This window comes from Miniopterus natalensis, chromosome 5, assembly GCF_054644295.1.
Source record: "Miniopterus natalensis isolate mMinNat1 chromosome 5, mMinNat1.hap1, whole genome shotgun sequence".
Taxonomy (NCBI): domain Eukaryota; kingdom Metazoa; phylum Chordata; class Mammalia; order Chiroptera; family Miniopteridae; genus Miniopterus; species Miniopterus natalensis.
In genome coordinates this window covers 55,781,126-55,795,710 of record NC_142085.1, presented here as the reverse complement: position 1 = coordinate 55,795,710, position 14,585 = coordinate 55,781,126, and the positions used below count along the sequence as shown (strand labels likewise).

Sequence of the window (14,585 nt, the reverse complement as noted above, 5' to 3'; positions counted from 1 at the left end):
CCATTGCACAATTTTGGGGCACTTACCTTGTTTACCTTTTTTTTTTTTACTAGTGTAAACAATATTGTGATGAGCACCTTGTATATAAAACATTCTAAGAGTGAGATCTTTTTAATAAAAAAGTAAGAATATTTATTCTAAAAAATATATACTCTTATTGATTTCAGAGAGAGGAAGGGAGAGGGAGAAAGAAAGAGAAACATGAATGATGAGAGTCATTGATTAGCTGCCTCCTGCATGCCCCATCCTGGGGATCAAGCCCAAAACCGGAGCATGTGCCCTGACCGGGAATCAAAGCATGACCTCCCTGTCCATAGCTCGACACTGAACCACTGAGCCATGGCAGCTGGGCAAGAATATTTTCACATTGCATATGAAAATTTGCAAGATATTCATGTTGCACATCCCTGTGCAGAAAAGGATTTTACTATCCTTAGAAAAGCCTGCTTGTAAGGCTGACCCTTGGCTGGCATCTGGGAATTTGGATTTTAGGAGTGTTTCTACCATTCTCTAATGATAAGGGCAGCTTGCTGTACCTGAACTGTTTCTGCAAACAATGTGGTTTATGCTTAACACCTGCTTTCCTTCTAGGAGTCTGAAATTTTGGTACCCCCTAGGTAGAGGATGCCTGAATGACCAACCCCAACAAAAACCCTGAGCACTGAGTCTCCAATGAATTTCCCTGAAAGATAACACATTTCATATGTGTTACCACATGTGTTAACTCTAGGAGGAATTAAGCACATTCTGTGTGATTCCACTGGTAGAGGAAGGACTTGGAAACTTGTACCTGGTTTCCTCCAGACTTCATCTCATGTAGCTTTTTCCTTGGCTGGTTTTGCTTTGTATCCTTTTGCTGTGATAAACCATAGCTGTGAGTCTAACTATGTGCTCAGTCCTGTGAATCCTACTAACAAATCATCAAAGCTGAGGATGGTCTTGGGGACCTCAACACACTCTTTTTCTAATTCTTTATTTTTATTTTTTTTAAATATATCTTTATTGATCTCAGAGAGAGGAAGGGAGAGGGAGGGAGAGAGTTGAAACATCAAAGATGAGAGTCATTGATCAGCTGCCTCCTGCACGCCCCCAACTGAGGATCGAGCACACAACCTGGGCATGTTCCCTGACTGGGAATCGAACTGCGATCTCCTGGATCCTAGGCCAACTGTCAACTGCTGAGCCATGCCTGGCTGGGGTTTTTCTGATTCTTTAATGTTTATTTTCTACCCACTCCTGTTTCCTCTGGAGGAATCTAATCAAGGGCTTCCGCAAGGGAAGTGTCTTCAGCTCACTTTCATGTTGAGATGGGGAATAGCACACCTCTTCTCTATCTTCAGAAATTCTGCTCATGTTAGCTTGTCCCCAGTCTCAGGAAAATGAGGTTTTTAAAGAGAATCGAGTTCTCTTGGAAAAGAACTGGTTTTAACAAAGTCACTAAATTGTAAACATCCATTCTATTTGTTTCCCAAGCACAGATTATATTTTCAGTAGATTATTTTCTTATGAGGAGTATTATGTTTTTGTGGGACAGAATAACTTCTGTCCATTTATTTGTTTTATCTTTATGCTTATCTTCCCTTGTCTCTCAGGCAGCTTTCAAGTAAAATATAAAAATAAAGGGACAGTGAGAAGAATGGAAAGGTAGGTTTTATCACACGCATAAAGACCATAATGCCAGTATGTAGAGCTAATACCATATAGTAATTGAAATGAGAGGCATTGAAGGCATTTAGACAAAGGAATTATATGATGAGATAACCTTTGGGAAAGTTAATTCAACAGTCATTTACAAGAGATTGAAGGGAAATGAGAACAGTCAGGCAGTCAAAATAATAATGAACGTCAGAGGTGCTCTTGTCCTGCTTCAACATGGTTGGCCCCTTCTTGATATTCATAGCTCTACTTAGTATTACCTTTCCAGAGAGAACACCCCACCCAATCTAAAGTAGCCACCCAACTTCATTCTATTTTTTTTAATCACAGTTGTCATCATTTGGTGTTTTACTTATTATTTTCAGTCTTCTACTGTAAGAATATGAAGAGGGATTTTATTTATCGTTGTTTTCCAGACCAGTGCTTAGCATATTAGTAGTAGCCCCAAAATATTGGTTAAATTAATGATATAGAAAGGTCTCAAATGCATGGAATGGAAGATTTTTTCTCATTTTTTGGACACATTTATTGATGTACAACAAACAGCAAATATTTAAAGTGTACAGTCTGGTGTGTTTTGATATATGTGTACACCAATGCAACTATCATCACAATCAAGATAATAAACATATCCATCACTCCCAATGAGCAGGCTTGCTTACTGCTTGCTACAAAAGCAGTGGATTCCCCCAAACTCACTGTTCTTTTGCTATAACACAAATCCACTGAAGGCATAGTATCGACCTGAGCCCACTGCATTGCCCCTGCAGGACTTGGCACCAAGGGTAACCAACACAAATATGCTGATGCACATACTTCTTGCCCTGTCATGAATAATAAAGTTCTTTGTGTCTGACCCAGAAGACTTGTGTCTTCTATTAGCACCTGTAAAACATTAACAGGCTAACTCATTAGTTTATATGTAGGGTAAAATCAACTCTCAGACCCAACAACTAGACCCTCCAATACAGTGTTGAAGTGGTGAAATGAACATCCTTACCTTGGTCCTGGTGCTAGAAGGAAAACATTCAGTACTTTATTATTAAGTGGATATAGGTTTTTGTTTTTGTTAGAAGCTCTTGATTAGTAAAGAAGTTCCCTTATATTTCTAATTTCCTGAGAGTTTTTTTTATCAGGAATTAATATTAGATTCTGACCATTCTTTTCTGTATCTATTGACATAATCATATTTTTAGTTTTTAGTTTTTTTCTCTTTTAGAAACTTTTCTAGTTTGTTAATATGAATTAATAGATTGATTTTCAAATGTTAAACCAACCTTGCTTTCCTGAAATAAACCTCACTTGGTCATGATGCAATCTTATTTTTATATATTGTAGGATTTGATAGGCTAAAGTTTTGTTAATTCATGCATCTATATTCATGAGGGATATTCATCTGTTATTTTTAATCTTTATAATGTCTGTGTCTGGTGTGAGTACTACAATGATGCCAGCCTCAAAATGAATTGGGGAGTCTTCTTTTTTATTTTTTGGAAGAGTTTGTGTAGAATTTGCACTGTTTCTTCCATAAATGTTTGATGGAATTCACTAGTGAAGCCATCTGCCCTTCCTTTATGGAAAAATTTTTTTTACTACAAATTCAATTGCTTTAATAACTATCGGGCTATTTAGGTTATTTATGTCTTCTTATTAATACCTTTAAGTGCCCTCAGATTTTCTGAATGGTACACTAGTAGAGGCTTAAGGAAAACATCACCAGTAGCGTTAATAATAGGCATTAGGGTAAACTGGTCCTTTAATGCTTTGTGTCTCTTAGCTTGCTCTTCTTCTATCAAAATAAATGTCTTGCTCAGCAATTTTTTCCAATAAATTTTAGTTTGGTCACAGTTAAACACTTCCTTATACAAATAATCATCTTCTGTAATTATTTTCTTAAGTTCTTCTGGGAACTTCTCGGCAACTTCAGCAACAGCTGAAGCACTCTTTCCAGTTACCTTTAAACTCTGAAGCTGCCCTCACCTCAAAAACCAATCAAACCACCCAGAACTACCTGTAAATTCCACTTTCATCATCATCATCCAGTGCTTTCTGTTTCAGCTTGTAAAAAAGACTGACCAACTTCTCCTTAAGTATAAATAACTTGCCAGAACACAATACTTTATACACTCATCAATCCACTCAGGCATTAGATGTTCTGTTTTATCTGTTACTGGATCTATAACCAGTAGTGACTTGGGCAGTGTTCAAGAATCTTTCTCTTTGCATGTAAATAGTACAAATGGTGAACGCAGGCACATTCAGCTCAAGCACAGTGTCTTTATCTGATTTACCATAATTGAAATGCTTAATTATATCCAGTTTTGCACAAAACATAACACCCTTACAAGCTCTCTTAGGCTTTTCTGATACTTCAGAGCACACATCTTGCTAATGGATACACAAAATAAATCAAGATGAAGCACAGATGCTCAGAGACACAGTTCAAAGTTATGGAGACTTGATGCTGAGATGCCTAGTGTAGTTAGTTCCCAGGGAAATAGCTTGGTGATGCCACTCTTGCTGCTCTGGGTACACACTGCCTCTATAATGGCTCACTGAAAACAAATGCTAAACACTATTTACACTTTTTGCCTCCTTCTGTAAATGCAAAAATTCTCTTTGGGTTTTTTCAATTAGCAAAAATAGGTACTAATGTACGTCTTTCACTAGTACTTTTACTCATAACCTACCTCTCACACTGTACCCAAGGCATGTGTTCACGAGCTAATAAAACATGCCGTGTCATGTTTATTGTTTTCTGGGCATCTCTTCAAACTTGTATCACTCACATATTTAAGACTTTAAAGATGCTGGTGGTGGTGATAATAAATATCTATGATTTTACTAACAACTACTTTTTCATAAAGCTGACACAGTCTTAAGTCATTTGTTGCAAATAAAAATGTTGAATTTCTTCAGATTTAAAGGCAATTGAGTGTGACTTAATTGTTTTAAGATGTATCAAGCATACAAAAGAGAGTTTATATAATATGTATACTCACTTTAACAGCTGATAGATCAGTTTTAAAAATGAAACATTTTAATAAACACTGCTTTTATAATTATTCAAAGTGTGTGTATACATTTTTGGGGACACCTATATATGCTTTTCTGTGTGTATATATATATATATATATATATATATATATATATAGCTTAAATAGTAATAATAAAATAAAACACCTAAGTGCCTACCACCACACTTAAGAAATAATACTAAATATATGTTTTAATCCACAAAGTGTTTTTATTTAAAGGAAAAGGCAGCAAATGTATTATGAAGGGGATATATTAGAAATCAAATATAGGAGTATTAAGTTAGATATGCCAAGGCAGTAAAGCAAAGGTTGATACACGTATGTGAAAGCAGAGAAACTATTAGTGACTGAGTGAGCTTAGTACATAGAATGGCCCTTTTGATTAAGCAAACCCTCAAGTTTCGAGTGGGTCTGGTTGGTGAATGCTTTTATTTGTTAAATGTTAAATTGAATTTATATACCATTTAGAGGTACTCGAGGTCACTCACTGACAGCTATCACAGCAAAACATCTTTGTCAGCAGTTTATTTGCCGCAGAGATAAAGCATTCACTATTAAGCATGTAAATTGTTTAATAGAATGCCATTCTGATCTCAGGACAAGAATAGACCATTCAGAAAATGAAGCCCAAGCCGTCAATTACCATCTGCCTATATGCCAGTGAGTCCCAATTTATATCTCCATCCCAGATTACTGAGATGTAGAGCTAAATATTTTGCCGCTTACTCATATTTCCACTCAGGGTGTCACAAGCATCTCAGACTCAGTACATGTTAAGACCAGATCTGTGCTCTTTTTCTCCAGACCCATTCCACTGCACTCTGTCTTCACAGTGAGCACCACCATTCATCTAGATTCTCAAGTCAGAATCTAGGGCTCATCCTTAATACCTCTGCCCCTCAGCAGCCTTACCCCACCTCCTGTGTCACAAATAAGACCTCCTAACTACCTCACTAGTCCTGTCTTTCTTCACCTACCTCTCCCACCGTATGCTTCAACAGTATGGAACTAGTATCGATGCCCCAAAGTCATCCCCTACCTTATCTTTCTGGCTAATTTCAGTTTACTATTCAGAACCAGACTCGGCTAACAGCCCCCACCCCAAGCCTTCTTTAACCCTTCCTTGATAGAACTATTAACTCCTTTCTTTGTGCTGTAAGCGTAGTTCTCCGTTCATGTACCAAACTACTTTCTAACTATTTACTGTGTTTCTCCCCTGCTGAACTTCTACTAAAGGTCAACGAGTAATGCCTATTAATGCCTAATTATAAGGAGTAATTAGACATTACTCCTAGACATATCCACAGTGCCCTGGCATGCAGTAAGCACATACACACACACCTACTTTTACATAGTATATCAAGCACTAGCATACACAGCATTTCAAAGCAACCCAAGTTTCTTTTTGGTGCTGTTCAGTTTGTTCATCTCAAAGAATTTATATTCCCTGCAGCTCCTACTGTGCAACCCATCTGAAAACTGTCTGCTGCCCTCTAGCTGTTGGAAGTTTCCCCCATCCCAAGAATACCTGTGCTGAAGGATTTGTGCTGTAAAATAGTCTTCCGTTCTTCACCCTGACCACTCTTCAGCCTGGTCATTCCCATACATCTCAGCAAGAACTGACTAGTGGGGAGAGCAGGAAGGGATTGCTGGCCCTAGACCAAAGAATTCCTGATTTTTAAATTCCCTGACAACCCTTCTCTCTACCTTGTGAGTAAAACTTTAATAGCTTTATTTATTGTATAGAAGCACTTTTAAAAACAGACTTTAGTTACGTACATTTATCTAATCTTATCAGGTTCTTTCCCATGATTTCCATAGATGTAAAGTTTCCAGATACCTACTTTACTTACCTCCCGTGTGATTGGATTATAAATCAGAGCAAATTACTTTATCCTATTAGATGATGCTGTTAAAATAGTATTCTTTTTTTCCTTCCTTGGGATTCCTGAAAAATACTTATGATATCTGCTATGTGTAATCTTGTTACTTATAGACTCTTGGATGTCTTCAATGGATATTATTAAAAACTGAATTTACAGGTTTAAAATGCTTTTTGATATATAGGTAAAACATGTCGTTTACTCCTAAATACAACCTAATTTTTAAACTATAAAAGATGCATTGCATGTATTTCTATTACGTATTAAGCAAAGTAGAATCCAGTTGCCATACACCTGAGACCCATGTCTGCCACTTATGAATGTTGAATCTTGGTCAAAATACAGCCTTTAAATCTCCTTACCTATTAAAAGGGAATAAGAATAATTGAACTTTTTGAGAACTAATATAATGTATGTGAAAGTATCATTGCATAGTAAGGTCCCAGGAAATATTAGACTCTCTTCCCCCCTTGCTTCTTTTCATCCCTAAATGTAGAAGGTCTTTATTGAAAATTTCTTGAACTTGACTTTTTTTTTTTAATAAGGCTAGTAAACTGTTTTGGTTCTTGTTTAACTTCTCAAAAGAGCTGTAAAGGGCAATTCAAAACAAGCATTTAAAATGTTCTAGTGTGGCATTAAAGAGATCTGGTCTCTTATCAAACTCAGATTTATGCTGCATTTATAAAATAAGAACCTGAAGTAGAAAGTATGAGAACAGGAGATGTTTGCCTGCTTTCTTTAAAATACTTTTCATTCAACAGGTAGTTAGTTCCTCAGCTTCCTAAACCCTTCTGATAATGTGAACGATAGACGTTTGGCTTGGCAGGTTCTCTTTGGAACTTTGATATCTTCCTGGGTCAGTTTGTCTTTTTTCTGTGTCCATGGACCAGACCTTTAATCCCAAGCAGCTACTTTTACAAACATACTTTGTTGTCATGTGAATAGGTATGTACAAATGTACTACTACTGTTAAAAAGGCAACTCACAGCACACATCCCCCAGACATCTCAGCAGCAGAACAGCATATAATATGTGAGCAAAACCACCGGTGCCACTGTTTCAGGCAAACATTGTCTTGCAAGCTTCAGGTTTTTTCCTGTGTGTTTTTGAACCAGCTTTACTTGAGCAAAAAGATCATGTGATGGTGAATGAGAGACCTTCATTTTTAAAATTAATGTACTTCTGACAGTCATTCGATAGATATGTTGGTATACATTTACCCTTCTGAAAAAAAGAGAATCCCATCAAAGATCAATATCCACTGAATGTATCTTCCTTTTATATATAATAAATCATCAGTAAAAATTGCACATATGCAAGTTGATACTGTAAGTGTATCTAAATCTCATTTACCCTGACTGCCTTCATTCATTTCACACCAATTCTGTATATTTGCTGTCTGCAGATATTGATTTGGATGTGTTTATCAGATCAGTTCCTCAGTATTTTACAACTGTACATTAACTTTCCCTTTGTAATAGAGCATGCTTTCTTAATATATACATGGCAAGCTGATGAAAATGAATGGAGGGAGTGTTTCATTTGTAACCAAGTTCACAATAAGTAATAATTTAATGTTCAGAGAATAAAATTTCTGAGTTTAGGAAGAGAATTATTAATTTATGACCTAGTTAGCTTATGGTAGCAGATTTATGACATGATTAACTTATAGTAGTAGATTTCAAGGGACTATAAATTGTTTCTTGGTTATCTGGATTTTCTAATTTTTTTCAGTGATTGTGTATTACCTAATTGAAAACATAGAAATGATGAATAATAAAATGTCTTCATCACAATAAGGGAAATATAATGAACAAAACTAATCTTTGATCACTGGATATCCTGCAAGAATTGTTCTCATATAGAACTGTTGGTGGCAAAATGGCACTGGAATGTTACTGGCGATTGGACCTTGTTCAGCAACTTCCTCAGTACTTGAATTCTGGCTAAGAAGGAATTCAGAGCCAAGACTTGAACTATAAGAGAAAGTTTAATTAGAAAGTCACAGAGGTAGAAGAAGTGAGCCATAGGAAAATGGGCTCAGGAAACAAGTTACAGAAGCAAAAGAAGGGCCCTTGGAGCTTAGAAAGAGAGAGAAGGGGGTGAGGAAAGGTGCCCGTGTGCTCCATAGAGAAAACCACATAACTACATTGGGTTCTTCATCTTAAAGACTTTTATCTGCTCTCCAAAGGTGGGAATTTCAGGGGAGGTCCCAAGGGAGGATTTCAATAGAATATATTCTTCAGCTTTTCGTGTGTGTGTGTGTGTGTGTGTGTGTGTGTGTGTGTGTGTGTGTCTGTTCTCAGGTTCGTCATGGTCTCCACTGATTGGTCAGCCCCAGGGCAGAGAGTCAGTCAGCTGGTCCTGAAGTCAGCCATGGCATCACTTGTTTTGCTGCTTTTCTGGGCCTGCAGCTGAAACACAACTGAGGCCTAGATGTTATCCCTAAGGGTTAATGCTTAAGAGAGTGGTTGTGCAAGGGTCTGTATAGGGGTCGCATGAGGCCACTCTTTGGTCCCTTGTTCCTCCTCCGAGGGGGGTCTCCCACATGACTAACTATATGTTAGGGAGGAAAAGTCACTATGGGGGCAAGGTCCTTGTTTTCCCAGTTTTGCTCGTTGCTAGGCACCCGGGGCTTTCCTCCCTGGTGACCTCTGTACCTGCCCATTGTCCTTGCTCTGCTCATGCCTGTCTAACTGCTAGCCACAGAACTGTATTGATGTATCTGTGCATTTATAACCACATATAAATAAAGATATAGAGATATATGCATGCCATTCCTGAACTGTGAGCTTTTTGAGGACAGGCTATTTAAAATCTTCATATCTGTATTGTTTCACAGAGAACCTGACCTACAATAGAACCTAAATAAATGTTTATTGTATGATTAAAGGAGGATGTATACAAACCACCAGAAGTTCATTGAGAGTCATATAAATTTTTTTAAATGCTAATTTAAGCACTTAAGACCAAGAAATGTAAAATTATACTCATTACCTTTTTTTATTTTTGAACACCTTTATTGGGATATATTTGACATCATAAAATTAACCCGTTTTAACCATAGAATTTAGTGATTTTTGGTAACTATTGAGTGATATAATCATTATCATAAATCAGTTCTAGAACCTTTTCAAACATGCCCTATAAGGTCCTTCATGGCCATTTTTTGTTCCCACTCCCAGCCCAGGCAACTGCTAATCTACAACTCGGATGAATGGAATGTACAATATGTGATCTCCTGTGGCTGGCTCCTTTCACTTACCTTAATGTTTTTGAGGTTCATCCATGGCATAGCATGTCAGCAATTCCTTTTTATTGCTAAATAATCTTCCATTGTATGGATATATCTACTCATTTTAAAATTTTTTAAAGAGCACACAACTACTTAATAAATGCAACAGATAAATGCGGCCTATTCATTTAGCAAACATTTGTTGAAAATTAAAGATGGCCTAAGGAATTAAAAATATAAAGGTGACTGCAACCCATATCCAGCCCTCAAGGAAACAGACAACTAAGAAATCATACAATTCAGAGAGAATTAAGTGCTACGGTGAAATATAAGGTAATGTTAGTCTAAAGAGGAAAGCATTTGTGGAAGTATTTGAGAATGCTTCTCGAAGAAGTGATATTTGAATGGGATATGTACAATTCCATGGGCAGAGAATGAGAGGAGATGATATTCCCTTTGAAAGGAATGTTATTTTTATATTCATGCCAAGTGTGAAAGTACTTTTTTTTTTTTCTCCCCAAGAAACAACAAATCATCCTGTGTTGCTGAAATTCGGGCCTCAAAGGGGATATTTGGGGTAGGAGATGGAATCAGAAGTACTGCTTGGTATCAAAAAGTAGGTCCTTGAATGCTGTCTACGGAGTTCATCTTGATTCTGTGGGTGGTAGGAAAGCATTCGAGGAGAATGGATTCAATTCTTTATTATATCCCATTCAGGAAGGATAGAGGAGGTGAAAGGGAAAGAGAAGGACACCAAAGGGAAGATTCAGCAAGTGTTTATTGGGCACCTGACGTACTCTGTTGGTGCTGATAATTCAGCTGAGGACAAGATGAAGGCCTTGGTTTCCAGAGCTGACATTCTAGTGAAGGGACATCAGCAATACACCAGTAAACAGATAACTGGATCAGGGGTCCAGTAGTATCAAGGAAAAAATATTTGAAGCTGGGTAAAGAAAGGGGGAGTGATGGGGGAGGGATGTGGAATTAAAATTTGATTACAGACCCAAAAACAATGAGGACTCGAGCCATGCACACACCTGGGGAAAGAAAGTGTGGAATGGAGCGATAGCAAGTGCAGAGGCCGCACGGAGGATCAGCCCGGAGCGCCTGAGAAACGGCATGAAGGCCAGTGTGGCTCTGTCTGGCTTATGTGTTTTTGGTGTGGTGTGTTGTTGCTGTTTTTCAGTTTTAATTGTATATATTTTATTATTTTAAATTTTAAAAGATCTTTAAATACATATTTGAACATTATAATTCAACTGGTCTGATTATTTTAATATTCTTGCAAACGAACGTTTATGATTGATACTCTAATTTGGGTTAAATGAATCACTCAGTTTTGTCTTTTGAAGTGTTTTCCAAACAGGAATTTGCTCAATGATGTAAGTTTTAGTTGTTATTCTGTAGCAGATGCACTCTATGTATGGTTTGGAGGTGATCTTAGCTATAGTGCATAGAAGATTAATAGCATTTACTATGTTGTGTAGTGGAGGTATCCGTAAGGAATCTCTGCTGAATCCTGAACATCAGTTTCCATTCCTCGGGCCCATGGAGGGCAGCAGATGGAACCAAAAAAACATTTTGGTGAATGTTAATAAACTTCCTCATTTTGGCTAGAAATATTTCTTCAGCTGATACAAAGCATTCTTTAGCATCCATCAATAAAAGGGCAACTCCAGTAAGAGAAAATATAATTGATCCATTTTCCACTGAATCTGAATACCAAGCCTTATGCCCTCAGTTTTCTAGGGCAGTTTCAACTTCACAACTCGTAAGAGATGAGCTAATAATAATGGTGGTTGTCCTGACTTTTGTTTTAAAATGATCACCCTGGCAGCTAGGTGAACAATGGACTGTAACCTTCTATGCATTTCATTTCACATGTGTGTGGGCTTATATGTAGGATTAATTCCTGGAAGCAGGATTGCTGGGTTACAGGACAACCGCAGGAAGAATTCAAAATTCAATAACTCTAGGAGCTTTTTTCATAGCAAAACAAATATATATTAAGTGAATCAAGGCCCTTGTTATAAATATCCAAATGGCCCTTGGCAGAAAAAAGGTTCCCCACCCCTGTTTTAATGGTTCCTTTTAAAATTTTCTTCTTATTTTTTATTTTGTATTCAAATAATGGTGAAAGAAGGATTATGGTATGGACAACAGGAAGTAAAATGTTTTGGTTAATTAACCCTTCTCGATGGATTCTAGTTAAAGGCTTCCCAGAAACACCATAAGATAAACATTGTTTTATATATTTACTTCATCATTCTTGCCCTCAGAGAGCGCTGCGCAGAGCAGAGCTGTTCGTAGGCTAGCCACTAACTCCTGTACCTGTTGAGTACTTGAAATGTGGCTGGTGATATGCTGTAATTATAAAATACACACCGAGTTTGAAAATTTAGTATAAAAAGCATGTAAAATATCTCATTCACAATTTTATATTGATAATATATAGAAGTAATATTTTGGATATACTGGGATAGATAAAATATGGCATTAAGGTTGATTTCACCTTTTTTTCACTTTTTTAATGTAGCTCCTAGCAAATTTTAAATTGCACATGTGGCATACATTATATTTTTATTGGACGTCACTGGTCTAGATAGAGTAAGTATGTGTTTACTTACAGATACTGCAGTGATTTTCCTAATTTCAAAAGGGTGAAAGTAAATAAACTACAGTTGTACCCTCTCTCATCATGCTATTTCTTCTTCTGGGAATAAAGTTCAATGGGTGATCTGATCTGATCACACTCCATTAAGATCGGTTGCCTTCTCCCTGACTTTCTCTTTAACTGTTGACGAAAGAATGCAGTTCCTTCATTATGCCTTTGGCATTTTCATGTAAGTTAAAAGCAGTAGGATTCTTGTATTTTAGGAGCTGGTGTGAATATAGAAGGGAGTTAGAGGTCCAAGTTTCTAATTCTGCTTTATTTTATAAATGTATTTTAATAGAAGTTCCCTAGGTGAAGATAAAATTTGCTTCAGCATTTTTTTCATTTTCCCCCTTGCCCTAAAAAAGGTTCAGCATCTCTTAGTTCTGTCTTGTTGCAATAGCATGAGTGTTTTGAATAGTTTATATCTTAACTCTTACTCTTCAAAAACTGAAACAAATAAATTACTCCCAACATCTTTTTTGTCTGGCTTTTATTACATTTTTTAGGAAGATTATATCACAAATGACATTGGAATATCGACTTGGAAGGAGCAGACTTTTCTCTCCCATGGTGCCTTATTAGCAAAGAGCTGCCAAGCTGCAATGGAATTAGCAAAGCATGACGCTGAGGTTCAAGATATGGCTTTTCAGTATGGGAAGCACATGGCCATGAGTCATAAGGTATCTACATCCCCTTTCTCTTTTTCAGTACTGAAAGAGCTAAAATGAAACATGAGAAACCTTTGGCCGTTTGATAAGCTTTTATATCTCAAAAAATGTTTATTGTGTGTTTAAAACGTATCAGTCATAGACAGTGATTGTTACATAAACAGTGTGATTGGTGAATGCTGTGTAATTTTGATAGAAAGCTACAACGTATTTTAACCATATTTGTAATGTTTATCTTTTCTTACCACCTGAAAGGGTTCTTGAAAGAACTCTGGCAATTATTAAATAACATGTAATGTTGCCATTTATAGAATAAAATAATACTTTCATTTTTATTACAGTTCCCTTATAGTTCCTCGTGTAAAACAAATTGTGGAAAGTTAATGAAATTTGGAAATATACTGAATAAAATTCAAAGCTTAAATTCTAATAACTGATTCTTTTGAATGGGCATATTGAAATATAAAATGTCCTAAAATTAGCTGTTGTATTGTTTCCTCTATGTATATGTAATTGTCAAATTTCATTAACTATATATATATACACACACATACACACCTTAGGTGTTACTTAAATAGTTCAGAAGAGGGGGAAATATTTTAATATAAACGTAATATCTCCAGATGATTTTTTACATATTTTATTATATCTTAGGTTAGTTTATTAAGCAATTACATACATTAAATATTTTTGTAAATTCTTACCTTGAACTTAAAGTAAAATAAAGGCTTCTGCCAAATAAAAAAGGAATTTGTTAGGGAAAAATTAAAGAATTTTAAAGATTATTGTTAATTATATAAAGTGTTCTTTGGCTTATTAAAGTATATCTAAAACCTGCATCCCTTAAGCTTCATTTTTCTCTGTATTTACCTAGTGCTTCCTGTATGTGACTACAACATACTAGTGTATATGCATTTCACTGATTTAACTCTAACTTCTTCTTCTAGATAAATTCTGATCTCCAGCCTTTTATTAAAGAAAAGACCAGTGACTCCACGACTTTTAATCTGAACTCAGCTCCTGTAGTATTACATCAGGAGATTCTTGGAAGAGATTTGTGGATCAAACAGATTGGCGAGGTAAATGAAAGTACTCCTATTTTAGGTACCAGTAGTATTAGCTAATTTTAGAACATAATTTGTATTTTATGATGATCTAAGACATCAGCCATATAGATCAGCCATATAAGAGCTCATTCATATAACAGGTAAAAGTCTTCCTTTATAACCTACATTTTAAGAGGTAAAATATTAGTGAGTTAGAAGCTACAATACCATATTTGTTATTATCTGAGTTCTTAGAATACTGCAACACAAAACTAGTGTGTGTGGTGAATACTAATTAACTCAGATGATTTTTTTTTTTCTAAGGGCTTTCAAAAATTGGGCTATGGTAATAGCACCACCCTTTAACTGACGGCAATTTTCCATCTGTAGACTCTAGCACAAG

At 36.2% G+C, this 14,585-nt stretch overlaps 1 protein-coding gene and 1 pseudogene across 2 annotated transcripts in view; one reads left to right on the top strand and one right to left on the bottom strand.

Moving 5' to 3' along the window:
* PDSS2 (decaprenyl diphosphate synthase subunit 2) overlaps nt 1-14,585 on the top strand; it is a 185,853-nt gene that overhangs the window by 128,392 nt on the left and 42,876 nt on the right. For both annotated transcript variants that reach the window (XR_001603546.2, XM_016217501.2), the window contains exons 5-6: nt 12,975-13,148; nt 14,084-14,215. Coding sequence is in view for 1 of the 2 variants with exons in the window: in XM_016217501.2 (XP_016072987.1) it covers nt 12,975-13,148; nt 14,084-14,215 (306 nt within the window). In the remaining variant the exon portion in view is untranslated. The remainder of the gene's footprint in view (nt 1-12,974; nt 13,149-14,083; nt 14,216-14,585) is intronic.
* Nucleotides 11,123-12,079, bottom strand: LOC107540665 (protein SPO16 homolog pseudogene; annotated as a pseudogene).